This window comes from Octopus bimaculoides, chromosome 8, assembly GCF_046866305.1.
Source record: "Octopus bimaculoides isolate indiv1 chromosome 8, ASM4686630v1, whole genome shotgun sequence".
Taxonomy (NCBI): domain Eukaryota; kingdom Metazoa; phylum Mollusca; class Cephalopoda; order Octopoda; family Octopodidae; genus Octopus; species Octopus bimaculoides.
The window spans coordinates 31,696,907-31,713,225 of record NC_142935.1 but is presented as its reverse complement, the minus strand read 5'-3'; the positions used below and the strand labels follow the sequence as shown (position 1 = coordinate 31,713,225).

At 37.0% G+C, this 16,319-nt stretch overlaps 1 protein-coding gene across 12 annotated transcripts in view; it reads right to left on the bottom strand.

The window, feature by feature from the left end:
• The window catches only part of LOC106883641 (DNA topoisomerase 2-alpha), a 77,823-nt gene that overhangs the window by 28,941 nt on the left and 32,563 nt on the right, over positions 1 to 16,319 (bottom strand). For all 12 annotated transcript variants that reach the window (XM_089356309.1, XM_089356314.1, XM_089356313.1 and 9 more), the window contains exons 5-15: positions 15,849 to 15,994; positions 12,964 to 13,061; positions 12,346 to 12,558; positions 10,195 to 10,368; positions 7,770 to 7,871; positions 7,135 to 7,272; positions 5,797 to 6,093; positions 3,139 to 3,375; positions 2,227 to 2,332; positions 972 to 1,081; positions 757 to 849 (exon numbers count right to left, since the gene is read on the bottom strand). In XM_089356309.1, the coding sequence (XP_089212435.1) occupies positions 757 to 849; positions 972 to 1,081; positions 2,227 to 2,332; positions 3,139 to 3,375; positions 5,797 to 6,093; positions 7,135 to 7,272; positions 7,770 to 7,871; positions 10,195 to 10,368; positions 12,346 to 12,558; positions 12,964 to 13,061; positions 15,849 to 15,994 (1,714 nt within the window). The remainder of the gene's footprint in view (positions 1 to 756; positions 850 to 971; positions 1,082 to 2,226; positions 2,333 to 3,138; positions 3,376 to 5,796; positions 6,094 to 7,134; positions 7,273 to 7,769; positions 7,872 to 10,194; positions 10,369 to 12,345; positions 12,559 to 12,963; positions 13,062 to 15,848; positions 15,995 to 16,319) is intronic.

Below are 16,319 nucleotides of genomic sequence, written 5' to 3'. Positions count from 1 at the left end.
AACCAAAGCCTTGTGAGTGGATTTGGTAGAAACTGAAAGAAGTTTTTGTTGGTGTGTTTATGCTATTATAACTTAATGGTCTGACAAAAAAGACCGATAGTACTAAGTTTCAAAAATAAGTCCTGGGGTTGATTTGTTCAACGTAAACTCTTCACGGTGGTTCTCCAGCATGGCCACAGCAGCAACTTATACGTAAATGTCAGTTTCCAGGAAATTAATAAATCACCTAACATCATAAACTAATCATCATCATTGTTTAACATCCACTTTCCATGCTGGCATGGGTTGGACGGTTTGACTGAGGACTGGCAAGCTAGTAGGCTGCACCAGGCTCCAATCTAATCTGGCAAGGTTTCTACAGCTGGATGCCCTTCCTAACACCAACCACTCCAAGAGTATAATGAGTGCTTTTTACATGCCACTGGCACGGGAACCAGTCACACGGAACTGGCATCGGCCACGTTCAGATGGTGCTTTTTACATGCCACCGGCACAAGAGCCAGTCAGGAGGCATTGGCATCGACCACATCTGGATGGTGCTTTTTAAGTGCCACCGGCACAAGAACCAGTCGAGGGGTACTGGCATCGACCACATTCAGATGGTGCTTACTATGTACCACCGGCAGGGGAGCCAGTCAGGAGGCACTGGCATCAACCACATTCAGATGGTATTTTTTACATGCCACTAATATAGTAAACTAACATGTCAAAAAATTCTTAAAGTTCCACCTGTGCACTATATATTACGATATTTACCTCAGGAAGTCCCATTTCCAGTCTTCTCCGTTTTTCCTCCATCCAATTAGTAAGCCATTCTTTTCTTTCATCAATCTTCTTTTTACTGAACGCCTAAAATTTTAAAAAGAAAAATAGTAAGCAAACGACACACAAATAAATTTAAAAAGGAAATACTGAGAAACAATATATAAAAAGTAATTAAGCGAAAATAGGAGCCAGTAAAAATAACGTACCAGGTTTATTGAGGCGTCATCTTCAGGCCCTTCATATTTGAAAGGTATTCTGTGGCGTTCCATATCAGAAAAATATTCTTTGGCTTCTTTTGCTGTGCTGGTACCCAAACCTAGCAAGTTCAAAATACAAAAACGCTTTTATGAATTGGTTTAGATTCAAGTTGACGGATAAATACACTTTGCCTATTTTATTGTAACCCTTTTATCCAACATCATTACAAGAAAAATAACATGGTATTTTGCAGCTGCTCAATTTTATGTCAGTTTATTGCATATTTTTACACACACAGCGCATGAGTGGCTGTGTGGTAAGTAACTTGCTTACCAACTACATGGTACCGGGTTCAGTCCCACTGTGCAGCACCTTGGGCAAGTGTCTTCTGCTATAGCCACGGGCTGACCAAAGCCTTGTGAGTGGATTTAGTAGACAGAAACTGAAAGAAACCCATCATATATATATATATATATATATATGTTTGTGTGAGCGTTTGTCCCCGTAACTTAGCAGTTTGGCAAAAGATACCTATAGAATAAGTACTAAGTTTACAAAGAATAAGTCCTGGGGACGATTTGCTTGATTAAAGACGGTGCTCCAGCATGGCCGCACTCAAATGACTAAAACAAGTAAAAGAATGAATAAAAGGAGTATCTGAGTTTAGTTTGGCAATAAAACAAAACACTTCAAGCACACGGCTAATGCATCCCAAAACCTTCAGCTGTCTTTAATTCCACAATTCGCCACAAACAGGACAATGAGGGTCAAGGGGCTTCTTTAGGGATATATTATCGCATCAATGGCAGAATACAGAAAAGCCATCTACGGCCAATCAGCTAACATCCTAACAAGTCAGTTAGATGCAACTTCCCAAGTCAAACTACAGTAAATTTTATTCTCTCTAATTACAAAGATAAGTAATTAGTGAAATATGATTTGCAGTTTTAGGATATAATTTATAAGCAAAAAAATGACAGTAAAACACCAAACACTGAAGATAGTGCTGATAGTATATGTCATGCAAGTTAATACAAATGTAAAAAGCATTTGAGTTGTAAAGTAAATTTGACTGAAACCAAACGACATCTACAAAATATCTCACTGCACAACCAAAACGCCTCAGTAGTTTTTCCATTTACTTACGCATTACTTTATAGCAATTAATATTTGAAATAGCTTTATCATTAACTAAGATGTTTACTTTGCATATATTAACATAATATATACCAAGTCCTAAAAAGTGTTTAAAAAAAAAAAAACCTTTGTAGTATTTGATCTTCCATGTATGCCAATTTTGTGTACCACGTTGCCATTCTTCAAATTCAGGAATGGAATAGAAAGCCTTTTCCACTTTATTCTTTGTCACCTGTAAGAATCAAACGATCACCAATATTATAATAACAGCTCCATTAATAGGAACTACAGATTTTCACATCATCATCATCTTTGAATGTCTTTCCATGCTGGCAGGGGCTGGACAGTTTGACAAGTGCTGGTAAGTCAGAAGGCTGTACCAAGCTATGCCCTCTGTTTTGACATGGTTTCTATGGTCGGATGCCCTTCCTAACACCAACCACTTTACAGCAGCCACACTAGTAAGATCACCAAGTAACCTGCAAGAAAACCGAGCAGGGAATGGTGTTGAGGGAGGCAGTTATATGCCAGGTGATGAGAAATTAGAGTACATTTATATGCATGCACACACACACAGAGGAGTATGCACGGACATGCAAATGTTTGTTCAGTAATTCACATGAACATACACATTTCACCTTTACCATCATCATTTAATGTCCGTTTTCCATGCTGGCATGGGTTGGACGGTTTGACAGGAGCTGACAAGCCAGAGAGCTGCACCAAGCTCCTATTGTCTGTTTTGACATGGTTTCTATGACTGGATGCCCTTCCTGATGTCAACAGCTTTACAGAGTGATTGTCTTCCGTGGCACCAGCACAGGTGCTTTATATGTGGCACCAGTACAAGTGCTTCATACATGGCACCAGCAAGGACAATTTCTATATAGCACCAGCACAGGGAAAAAATATAAAGGAGGAGAGGTGGTGTGAAAGAAAGAACAGTGAGAAAAAAAAAAGGTTAAGGGCCAAGTGGGAATGTGGTTCTATGGGGACGAGGTGGGGTACACACACATACAACAAAGATAAAGAACTTACCTTAACAATTGGTGTAATAAATTCTTCTACAACATTATGTTTCAAAAGGTTTGGCCAGAAATGATGGATGAAGTTGATTATCAATCCTTTGATGTGAGATCCGTCATTATCCTGATCTGTCATTATCATAATTTTACCATAACGAAGAGTGCGCAACTTCTCAATGTCTTCGTATTTTTCTTTGAACTGAAGTCCAAGAATTTTGATCAGGTTGTTGATTTCTGCATTCTCCATAATCTAAAAACAATAACAACAACAAAACATGTTATGCAAGGTGTCTCCACAAAAAAAAAAGTGTCATCATTAAATCAGGGTGGAACAGAAAATTTGGTAGAGTGGGGGGGGGCAGAAAATTGAAATTTATCTCTTGGTTGTTTGAATCACTGGACTGAGGCCATGCTGGAGTACTGTCTTGAAAGGTTTAATCAAACAAATCAAACCTAGTACTTATTTTTAGACGTCTGATACTTATTCTATCGGTTTCTTTTGCCAAACCTTTAACCCTTTCGTTACCATATTTCTAACCAAATTACACCCCTTATGTGTTTCAATTAATTTCTAACATAATCATAAATTTAGGCTGGTTTCATTAAACAACTCTAACTTTTTTATTTATCAACATATTAATGTGATTTTTGGAAGATAAATTAACGAAAGGTTCTCAACCAATTCTATACCAAAATTTTTGTCACAAAGTGACTTTAATTACAGGTAAATACAGGTAAATTCAACAAAATATAAAATTATTTAAATTTTTGTTCAAACATCGCTATAGAAAATGGGTTATTAGCTAATATTCAATTGAGTATACAACAAAATATTATTATAGAAGAGTTGTGCACATTACTGGATTTATTACTGTCTCTTTTGCCAGTATAAAATTAAAATCCAGAGCAGTACCCAGTATTTGATTCACAAATCTTTTCCAAACTTTGATCCCCCATTTTGTGCGCTTTCCTGGCATATACTGTTGAAAACGCACTCGACCTTTATAGCCCACCATATCCTTATCTATAAACTGTTTTATATGTGCTTTGAACACAGTCAATGAGGGGTCTTATTTTAAATAAGGGATCAAAGTCTGGTTTTCCACGTACTGGTGTACTGCTCGTGTCTATTACATGTAGATATTGAGTCAATTTTAAAAACCGTATCCTCGTCATTATACTTGAGACCTATTCGTCGCCAAAGGGTTCATCACTACTCCAGTAATTTGTTATTCTAGGTAACTTTCTAATGCCCATAATAATATTTATGGCAAAATATGCTTTAATTTCATTCAAGTTTATGGGAAACCACAAACTATCCTTTTTTACGCTTTGTTTACATTTAGCGTAACAGTTTGTTTCCGCCGTAATCAATTCAAATAGGCACATCGGAAAAAGCAAAAAGAAATAGTCTAAAGCTTTACTCTCCTGGGTAAGACTGTGACTTGGTCCAGTTTCTTCAGAAAAATCACTGAAGGAAGGAGTTTTTAAATTTTCACTCCATTCGGGTACTAATTCATTCTCTTTATCGCTATCATCGGAGCTCTCGGATTCACTGCTTTCATTTTCGGAAAATGAAACCTCAGATTCATTATCAAATACCACATGCTTTTTTTTTCGGTTACAGAGTTAGATTTATCAAGGTCTTCAACGGAAAATCCTTCGAATTCTGACTCGCTGCTTGACAGAATAAAATTCGTATCCATTTTTTTGTCAGGATTAAAAATTTTGAAAACACAACAGGAACAAATTTGGAAAAAAATCTCCCAAAATTCACAAAATTAAAAAAACATGTTGATCGTCATACAAAACTATAGCTGAACTGTTTACACAAATAATCACGTGTTTTCACGAATGTACTAACGAGATTTGCTCAGATATTCTCATTTAAATATGAATAGGTGATTACGGGCGGCTTGGTCACATGAACCAAAATTTTTTTCGGGCGGCTTTGGGCGGTTTGGTAACGAAAGGGTTAAAGCTGCAGGAATATAAACAAACCGACACCAGCTTTCAAATGATGTGGAGGAGAGACAAACACAAGACACATACACACGCGATAGACGTCCACAGTTTCCGTTATATTCACATAGGCACAGGAGTGGCTGTGTAGTAAGTAGCTTGCTTACCAACCACATGGTTCCGGGTTCAGTCCCACAGCGTGGAACCTTGGACAAGTGTCTTCTACTATAGCCTCGGGCCGACCAAAGCCTTGTGAGTGGATTTGGTAGACGGAAACTGAAAGAAGCCCATCGTATATATGTATATGTATGTGTGTGTGTGTGTGTCTGTGTTTGTCCCCTCTAGCATTGCTTGACAACCGATGCTGGTGTGTTTATGTCCCTGTCACTTAGCGGTTCAGCAAAAGAGACCGATAGAATAAGTACTAGGCTTACAAATAATAAGTCCTGTGGTTGATTTGCTCGACTAAAGGTGGTGCTCCAGCATGGCCACAGTCAAATGACTGAAACAAGTAAAAGAGTATACACACAACACACACACATATATACATACCACACACAGTCATGTACATACAGTTATATACACACTTATGTACACACACACACACACATACACCTATGTACATACATACCACATAATATATGACAAATTCCTTCAATTTTAATTTTCCACTGAATGAAAAAGGAAAACGATGGCTAAAAATACTGACCTGTTTATGAGTCGCCTCTCGAACATTGAGCACTTTACCCTTGAGAGGAAACACACCATAACAATCTCTGCCGACAATTCCAAGACCTGCTACAGCCAAAGATTTGGCTGAGTCTCCTTCTGTCAGAATTAATGTACAGTGACTGGAATTCTTGGTTCCAGCCCAGTTGGCGTCGTCAAGTTTAGGGATACCTTTTAGTTTTGAATGTTTGGAGCTATGACATTTCTTCTGTAGCTGAGCCTGTTCTTTAAATTTCATCCAGCTCATCACACTTTCCACAACACCACATTTGCTCACCTAGAAAAGAGAAACATGTAGCACTAATCCGAAAATAATTTCTTGATATACTCAAATTTCTTTTATTAATCACCAGCTAAACTACTAAACATATATTGCTATTAATATCATAGGAGAGCCAGTTCAGACTGTTTAGCCCTGTTGCTTGATTTTCCGAGTCAGTCCCTGCTTACTGTGATCTCTTCACTGATGATCCAGTTGGGTTGATGGGTCATGTTGCGTAACCATATGCCACATGGTCACAGCAGAAGGAGTAGGTATCTCGCAGAGATGGGGACTGACTGGGACTTTGCTTGACAGGTCAACCAGTAGGACCCAGGAATATAATAACAAGGTGAATGCAGCAATGCAGAGCAATGGCGCATACCTCACCGACATCTGACCTGAATATCACACTAGTATAATTTTCAATTCCTGAATTCCAAAACACAAACTTTTTCAAGAATTGGAAATGACCATTCCTTTCATGGACATCTCCAGTCAAATGGAGTCTTTTGAGAAGTATCTCTCGTCAAGGCCTCAGTGGCATATAGTAATTTTCATTCAGTTAACAGTTCTAAAAAATTTCATCTGACTTGCCCTATTTCTTTCAAATTCTAAAAAGTGTTAGACACACATAAGTAAACAGATGTATTTGCATTTAGAGTTGGATATAAAAACCATCAAACAACAAGTGCAGAAGAGGCAGCAAAAGTGCCGTTTGGTATCAGCAATGTAAAATGGGTGTCAGCTGCTGGATATAAAAGTGCCAGGTAATGGCAGTGGAATTATACCCACTGTAGAGGAAGATCTCAGGATTAAATGATTAGTGAGATAATGAATTTGTCAGATTATTAACCATATCTTCCTTATCTAGAAATAAATGTCCCTAGTTCAATTTCAGTCTGGTACTACATACATATCCAGAGATAATACAAATTTTAGAAATTTTCAACAATCTAACTACAAATGAAAATAATAATAGATGATGATGTGTCTCAACAATCTGATTAAAACCAGAACGTTTAAAAAAAAAATGATAATTAACTGCATAATACTCACAGCAGTAATAAATTTCTCACTTGGCTGACATTTTGAACCGAAGGATTTTGGTTGCAATGTCATGTTTTCTTTAGTTTGAGAATCAAAGGTTGGGTTTTCAATGAGGCAGTTTACAAACAACCACATGTGGCTTTTAATCTAAAGACAAAACGAAAGAAAAATAATAGAATTTCATACATAGGAACAAGCAGTAATATGAATTGATTGTAAATACTGAATTAAAATATGGTGCATAGTACTAGATAATAAATTGGATGAAGAGACAGAAAGATGAGATCTCAAGATATTGGGCCTCACAGATGAGATGACAGCTAAATGAAGAGAGGGATGGCCAGCAACATTTTTTACTGCATAACAAGAAGGCCAGATCTGGCTTCTCATACTTATCTTACAATGTCATTCTAAAAATAAACAATAACATCATGGGAATCTTGAAGCTAAGCTGAGATAATGGATAATTAATTCAAAAGCTGAATAAATAATAAGCATGACACTTGACAGAGTGATCTGAATGTTAAAGGGTTTATATTGAATGAAGTAAATTACAGACATAGTTATTGCATTATTTGTAACAGTCATTTTATAGAAACAATTGCTGTTTTGTTTATCAATGCAAAAAACAATTCATAACTTACTTGAAAGGGTTTGATATTCAAACCACCTTTATTTTTCTTCTTGACAACTTCAATGATTTTATTGACCAAAGGATCTGAGACGTGGTCTATATGACGACCTCCCTGTCATAAAAATGACAATAATAAATGTTAATAATAATAATAATAAAGAAATTCAGAAGATAGTACTCATGTCCTACAAAAAATACTGTCAATAGAATTCTAAAACAATCTTTCTTCACATCATCATCGTTTAACGTCCGCTTTCCATGCTAGCATGGGTTGGACGATTTGACTGAGGACTGGTGAAACCGGATGGCAACACCAGGCTCCAATCTAATTTGGCAGAGTTTCTACAGCTGGATGCCCTTCCTAACGCCAACCACTCAGAGAGTGTAGTAGGTGCTTTTACGTGTCACCCACACGAAGGCCAGTCAGGCGGTACTGGCAACGGCCACGCTCATCTTGCTCGAGAAACCTCATGTGCCACCCGCACAAGAGCCAGTCCAGGGGCACCAGCAACGATCTCGCTCGAAGAAATTTCATGTGTCACCAGCACAAGAGCCAGTCCAGGAGCACTGGCAACAATCTTGCTCGAAAAATCTCATGTGTTGCCCGCACAAGAGCCAGCCCAGGGGCACCGGCAACGATCCCGCTCGGAAAGATTTCATGCGTCGCCCTCACAAGAGCCAGTCCAAGGGCACTGGCAACGATCTCGCTCGAAACATTTCATGTGTCACCCGCACAAGAGCCAGTCCGGGGGCACTGGCAACGATCTCGCTCGAAAGATATCATGTGTCGCCCGCACATGAGCCAGTCCAGGGGCACTGGCAACGATCTTGCTCGAAAGACCTCATGTGTCACCCGCACATGAGCCAGTCCGGGGGCACTGGCATCAATCCCGCTCGAAAGATTTCATGTGTCTCCCGCACATGAGCCAGTCCAGGGGCACTGACAACGATCCCGCTCAAAACATTTCATGTGTCACCCGCACAAGAGCCAGTCCGGGGGGCACTGGCAACGATCTCTAACAAAAGCACATTTTCTAAAACAAGACCTTTTTAGAACTCAGGATACAAAATTAATACACCAATTCCTCTCACCAGCTAGTCTTCTCCAAATAAACACGGCAGTTATCTACCATCCTTGAACTTAAAATTTGAGGTCTCTGGATGCGACTTAGACTCAGATTGCACAAAAACTAGGCATAATTTAAACATAGCAACAACCTTTAAAATCTTTGGCACAAGACCAGCAATTATAAGAGTGAGGGCTCTCAGTTACATCAACACCAGATGAAACGCAAAGTCAACCTTGGTAGAATTTGAACACAGAACATAAAGATGGACAAAATACTGCTAACAATTCTGCCAGCTCAAAGCCTTTTAAAATAATGATAATAAAATACTTTCAACCTTTGGTACAAAGCTAGCAATTTCAGAGGACGGGGTAAGTCAATTACATCAACCCCAAGTATGCAACTGGTACTTATTTTCTTGACCCAGAAAGGATGAAAGGCATAGTCAACTGCAGCAGAATTTGAACTCAGAACATAAAGATGAATGAAATGCTGCTAAGCAGTTTGTCTGAAGTGATAACAATTTTACCTGTTGATCACCTTTAAAAATTCCACCTGTTGATCACCTTTTAAAATTCTACCTGTTGATCACCTTTAAAAATTCCACCTGTTGGCCACCTCTAAACATTCTACCTGCTGGTCACCTTTTAAAATTCTACCTGTTGGTCACCTTTAAAAATTCCACCTGTTGGTCACCTCTAAACATTCTACCTGCTGGTCACCTTTTAAAATTCTATCTGTTGGTCACCTTTAAAAATTCCACCTGTTGGTCACTTCTAAACATTCTACCTGCTGGTCACCTTTTAAAATTCTACCTGTTGATCACCTTTAAAAATTCCACCTGTTGGCCACCTCTAAACATTCTACCTGCTGGTCACCTTTTAAAATTCTACCTGTTGGTCACCTTTAAAAATTCCACCTGTTGGTCACCTCTAAACATTCTACCTGCTGGTCACCTTTTAAAATTCTACCTGTTGGTCACCTTTAAAAATTCCACCTGTTGGTCACCTCTAAACATTCTACCTGCTGGTCACCTTTTAAAATTCCACCTGTTGGTCACCTCTAAACATTCTACCTGCTGGTCACCTTTTAAAATTCCACCTGTTGGCCACTTCTAAAAATTCTGCATTAAAGCATCCATACAGTTTGTTTGTCCATCTAGAGTCACAGAATAAAATGTAATCCAAGATAAACCACGGCTAGGAAAAACAATAGAAAGAAAGAAAGAAACACAGGAGAGTCATGGTTGGAGCATCTCTGATCATCACTCAGCTTGATCGCAGTGGGCAATTGGAGCTGAGCACCACTCCCACCCCCATCACCATCATGATGAACGAAACCAGATTTTTTTGGTATTTATTACTTTACCTTGGTTGTTGCAATAGAGTTGACAAAGCTGGCTTGCTGGAAACCACTGTCGCTAATGGTCACAGCAATCTCCCACCGATCACTCACAGATTCATATATCACTTTCAACGGTTGACCAGCATCATCAACTTTGTCTTTGATATACAAATCTACGTAATCCTTGAAGTTCTTAACCTGCAACACAATAAGGAAATGAAATCAATAAACAATAATAAAAACCAAGAAAAACTTCAATAAACAAAATTTATGCAGAAAGAACACATTTAGCCTCACCATTTTACTTCTCTGATGCATTTAATTAACAGAAGATTTAGAAATTAGATTAATTAGGTGTGTGGCGTAGTGATTCAGATGTTGCACTCCCAATCGCAAGATTGTGGTTTCAATTCCTGGACTGGGGTGTATGTTGTGTTCTTGAGCAAAACACCTCAATCCATGTCACTGCAATCCACCCCAGCTGTAAATGAGTAACCCTGCAAAGGACTGGCATCCCATCCAGTTGGGAAAACGTTCTGATCTCAGTCACTTATCCGCCAAGGAAATTGAGTAACCATCTCTTATGAATTCTAAGACTTGATGATTAATTAGATGATGATGATGATCATCATCATCATCATCATTGTTTAACATCCGCTTTCCATGCTAGCACGGGTTGGACAATTTGACTGAGTACTGGTGGACTGAGAGGTGACACCAGGCTCCAAGCTGTGTGGGATTATCTAATTCTTCACAACTGCTACAATCAATAAAGACATGGTACAGCAGGAGTTTTATTTAGAACAAAATTTCACTATTCAGGAGACAATAAAACAATTAGGGCCTTGAGACCATATTAGAAATGAATTAGCCAAGTAAAACGAGACCTTGTGCCTAGACAAGATATCAATGACATATAAAACAGAATTATCATCATTTGGCATCCATTTTCCATGCAGGACAGTTTGACAGGAGGTGGCCAGGCAGAAGCCTGCACCAGGTTCCAGTCATTTGTTTTGGCACAGTTTCTACAACTGGATGTTCTTTTTAACACCAACCACTTCACAGAGTGTAATGAGTGCTTTCTATGAGGAACCAGTGCGAGTGCTTTTTACATAAGCATCAGCCACATAATCTTATACAGAAATGGGCAAGTTCTGTCTGTAACCATCTTGCTGCCTACACCAGTGAACCAATCTTAAAACTTTACATACGTGTTAAACTAACATCCAGTTCAATTACAAGCTAATAGGATTTCAATAAAAATTTATAATGGGCTCCCTAGTGGGGGTTGGGCTATTATTTGATAAAATGAGAAGGGTGCAAGAGTGTTAGTGTGAGGGAAATGTGATGGCATAGTGAGTGTGGCTGATATAAGGGAAGGGGAGAACAGTGTAAGTGACAAATATGGAGTGGCAGTGGGATAGTAACATTAATACAGCTGTCATTCACAGATATATACACGATGCTACATACATACTTTTGTAAATACATAGATATACGCATACACACACACACACAACTTTTTGTCAGTGTGTGTGTGTGCACGCGTGTCCCTGTTGCTGTCACATATTGTGTGGAAATTTTTTAATTATGTTAAAATTTTAAAATTTGATATATTGAAATAATTTTCCACATTAAATCCAATTTATTGTTCCAGAAAAATTGCAGAAAAATGTTACTAAGGTTTAAAGTTTAATCAATTTTACCTAATCAGAAAACAGGATTTGGAAGCTGGCATTTTCTGCACAATAGCTATCTATCACAAAATGAAAGCAAAGCATTACGACAACTGAAGTTGTAATAACTTTTTAAGTTTTAATGAATAAAGTTATGTGAAACAGTTGAATAGACATGTAAATAATTGGAAAAGGAAAAGAATCCTCAATGAAGTTTTTTGCAAAAAATTGCACAACCTTGACCTGATCAAGAGGCCTATCTGTAGAGGAAAGCATGGTCTGACATGGAATAAACATTTATATAAGACATATTGTAAAAATTACATGGCATCGATGGGCTATTCAGCTAGTATGAAATATTTCCTCAATGCCATGTTTACAGCCTTAAAGATATCATCTGGGTTTTGGCGTTTAAACAGAGATTTGAATCAATTTATTATTTTATTTTATTATATAACGGTTAAAATTTGGTTACATATAAGTCAAAAAAACTTACTGGTACTCTTTTACCATTCAACATAACTTTCACACCTCGAGTTGAAGCAGCAATGTCAAAAGCTCGTCGGCAGAACAAAGCAACATGATCTTTGTCCAAAGATTCCAACTGAAATTTAGGTAGATCTGGACAAAATGTTATTGCAGTGAAGTCGTCTGCTCGAGACTCGGTGATAACTGGCTCAGAAGCATTCAACATATTGCCAGTCCATGTCTAGAAAATTATTTAAAGAGAAGGAAAAAAATATATATATTGATATACAAAGTTGTAATATATATAAACACAATTAAATTACTATTTCCTTTTTTTACTTTGACCATATTCTGATTGCATTGTTTGCAGTGAAACTCAGAATAGCCTGCTTGTAATGAAATTCAGAAAATCAGTATGATACAATTTTACAAATGAAAACAGTAATTTGTTAGGTGCAAGATGAATTTTAAAAAATACAATATTTACTGCTTGTATGAAGTGAATAGATTGCCAATGATTAATTTTAATCATGTGGTTCAACACTGTAGTTAAAGTAGAAATTTATGCCATAAGTTCAGATTAGTAAAATACAATTAAAATTAAGAGTAATAGCTAAGGATGTTGATAAAGACCATAATACACTACCTGTTTGAATGCTCGTTTGTATTCCTGGCATGATGTCTCTACAACAAATTTTGTGCTGAAGATGTTACAAAGCTTAGCACCATATCCATTACGACCACCTGTAGTAAAACAATGGATACCAATATTAAAACTAATCGGAAGACAAAACAAAATCTTTAACATGAAACAGAATTTAAGAACAGACAGAATATAGCAAAAACTATTGATAAAAATTAAAACCAAGATTTATTTGTAATTTGCAATGCACACTTTTGCTTTATAAAATTGTTAAAAGAATTTATTCCTAAAATGCTTTGCGATTTCTTTTTCACATACAAGCCTAACAAAGTGAAGGCAGATAGCTCGATAGAACTTATGATTATTTTAAATGTTATGATGTCGTCTGCTAATAAAGGATAAATATGCCACATTAATTAAAGGGAGATTAGTTAAAGCTAGTAAAGAATCAAATACAAAAAGAGGAACTACTATACAAATGGTATCATATTCTAAATTTGAGTGAAAAATATTTCAGTTCAAACTGAGATTCTGAAATTAATGTGCATAAAACACTGGACAGTAGATTAATAACAAATAATCAGGAATCATTGGAGTAAAACAACTATGAACCTACCGACACAATGAACATATTACATACCACTTAATCCAACTAAATAAGACATAGGACAAAAATAGAAGCAGCATTAATTGATTCCATATATATTGTCCTTAAGTTTAAAAAACTAAACAGTTTCCAAGATTAGTCCTTTTCTAAGAACATTTCCCAACAATGATTCAACAATTTCCAAAATCTCTCCCAATTTATCAATAGTATCTGCCATACCAGAACAAGGTGTCTTTATTTACAACCACTATCCATTTTCATCAAAACTAAAATTTAAAACAAAATAAAGACAGTTATTTATGACACTCAAATCCTTTTATATTATTTTAAATGTTAAAACTCAAAGATCAATTTATTCAGGTCACCAAGCTGAAATTAGCTTTGTATTGTTAAAAACTATATTTACCAGTAAATAAGACACACTCTTGCACAAGACACACCTGTATTTTACAAGTATATTTCGTGAGGGAAAAAATACAAATTTAGTAAGTTTCATTATACTTCTATTGAAATATAGTTTCACCCTTTTGATACCAAACCCAGCTGAAACTGCCTCTGGCTCTATAGTACAAATGTCTTGTTTTCAAAAGTTCTGAATAAAAATCTTAGTCACAATCTATATTCCTAACACTAGCTGAATGATAACTGAGTTATTTTATTTAATTCTTTGTTATATTTAAAATTAATTGAAAGAAATACAAAGCATCTCAACAGAAATATTGGTAACAAAAGGGTTAAGGTGGTTTTGTTGAGGAAATGTATGATTCTGTGCATGGAAATACAAAGTTGTGACAGATTACTGGAATGAAATATAAAACCACAAGCTTATCATACACAAGAACCAAATTTCAATTCTTTTTTTTAGATCAGCTGTAGGGTTTGTTTATATTTAGATCGAGGGAATTTCCACACAGAATGCAAAACTCGTATTTCTGGCTGTGGCATTTTGTGTCATTGTGATCAATGGCCACCAGAGTTAGGTGTCACAGTTGTGGTTGTAGTTGTTGTTGTTGTCATCCACTCACTGCAAATAGCTGACAGGCAGATGAAAGTTTAATGTTCCTTTCATTTTTCTGGGCGTGTTTTCATTTAGATTATAAAAACAATTGTTACGATAATAGTTGTTAAATAATGACACGTATTAAGTGTGTGTTGTGTATGATCGGGAAGCAGCTGTAATGTAACTGCTCCATATAAGTGCTGATGTACTGTAAGCAATTTTCATAACTGTGGAAATCTGGCTTGTTACCTCGGCCTTAGCGAAGGCAGAGGTATTGTTTGCAGTTGTGTTTGTTCGTGAACAAGATATCTCAAGAACCGTTGGATGGATTCGTAAGATTCTTTTTATGTGACTCTTCCACAATTCCTTTCTTGTACTCCACAGAATAACTTTCCTTTTGCACTCATCTTTCCTGAGGGACAAGGGAGCCAAGCCAAGGGAGTCAACTCCGTGCATGTGCGCTTAGTGCGGACTTTAGCCAAGCTGCAGCAGCTGGTTTATTTTGCAAACAACATATGGTATTGCTAACGAGCTGATGCACTTTTGACTAGGTCTTATTTTCGGGGTAGGGCTTACATTAAAAACATCCTAAAAAATCATGGTAGGGCTTATTTTCAGAGTAGGTCTTATTTTCGGGGAAACACAGTATATGTGTGTGCGTGTGGCTTCGTGCCTGTGTTTGTCCCTTCAAAGTGGTGCACCAGCATGGCCGCAGTTAAATGACAGAAACAAAATAATAAAAGAATATGTGTGCGTGTGTGTGCCTTTGTCCATCGCTATCACTTGACAACCGGTGTTGGTTTATTTACGTCCTTGTACTTTCAGGGATGTTTGGTTTCATGACTAGCACTGATTAAATTTTGAGATCGATTTGGTACTGGACAAGGATTCTGTATTATTTTTCCTGTTTTTTTTTCCACTTAATTTTCGAGAGCAGTCAGGTTCATTTTTAGTACTCGTGTTTGTGAGAGCATTCAAGTTTATTTCAGATATTCTCATTTTAAAAATCATCTCTGGCTAATCGTTGAGAGGACGTTGGTGTTACCTTGGCAGAGGTTTCCACTCTTTGAGTGCTCTTGTTTTTAATATTCCATTATCATTAGTTTTTAATACTTTATTCTTATTATTACATTAATCCCAATACTTAATCCAACTGCATTGGACCCAGGGCAACGTTTTGATACACTTAAAACAAAACAAAACTAAAAACACGTCTTATACACAGGCAGATATGCTATTTAAAAAGGTAACCCTTGAAAAGCAGTTTATTAATGTACAAACCTGTGACTTTCTTCTCTGAATCATCGTAATTGCTGGATGTCAAGAGATGTCCAAATATCATGGTGGGTACGTACATTTTCTCAGTCTTGTGCTCAACAACAGGAATTCCTTTACCATTGTTCCAGATTTTAATCCGATTGTTTTCACTGAAATATCAAAATCAAGACCTGAAATCTACTGCAGAAAGAAATCTACAACAGAATCAACAGAATTATACACAGCATTAATTATTTAATCTTATATATCACTTCAAATCATCCTGGCTTAAACCAGCAAGCGGTCACTATGAGATGTGTGACATTTTGGCACAGCTGTTCCGTCCCCGCCTATTTGTCATCATTCAACACTGACTTCTGTGACATATTGCTCTCTCAATGTATGAGAACATATTTCTCTACCATGTTCGTGAAACATGATCTTCGAATGTTGAGTCTTACACAGGTGATGACAAGTGATGACAAAACCTTTGGC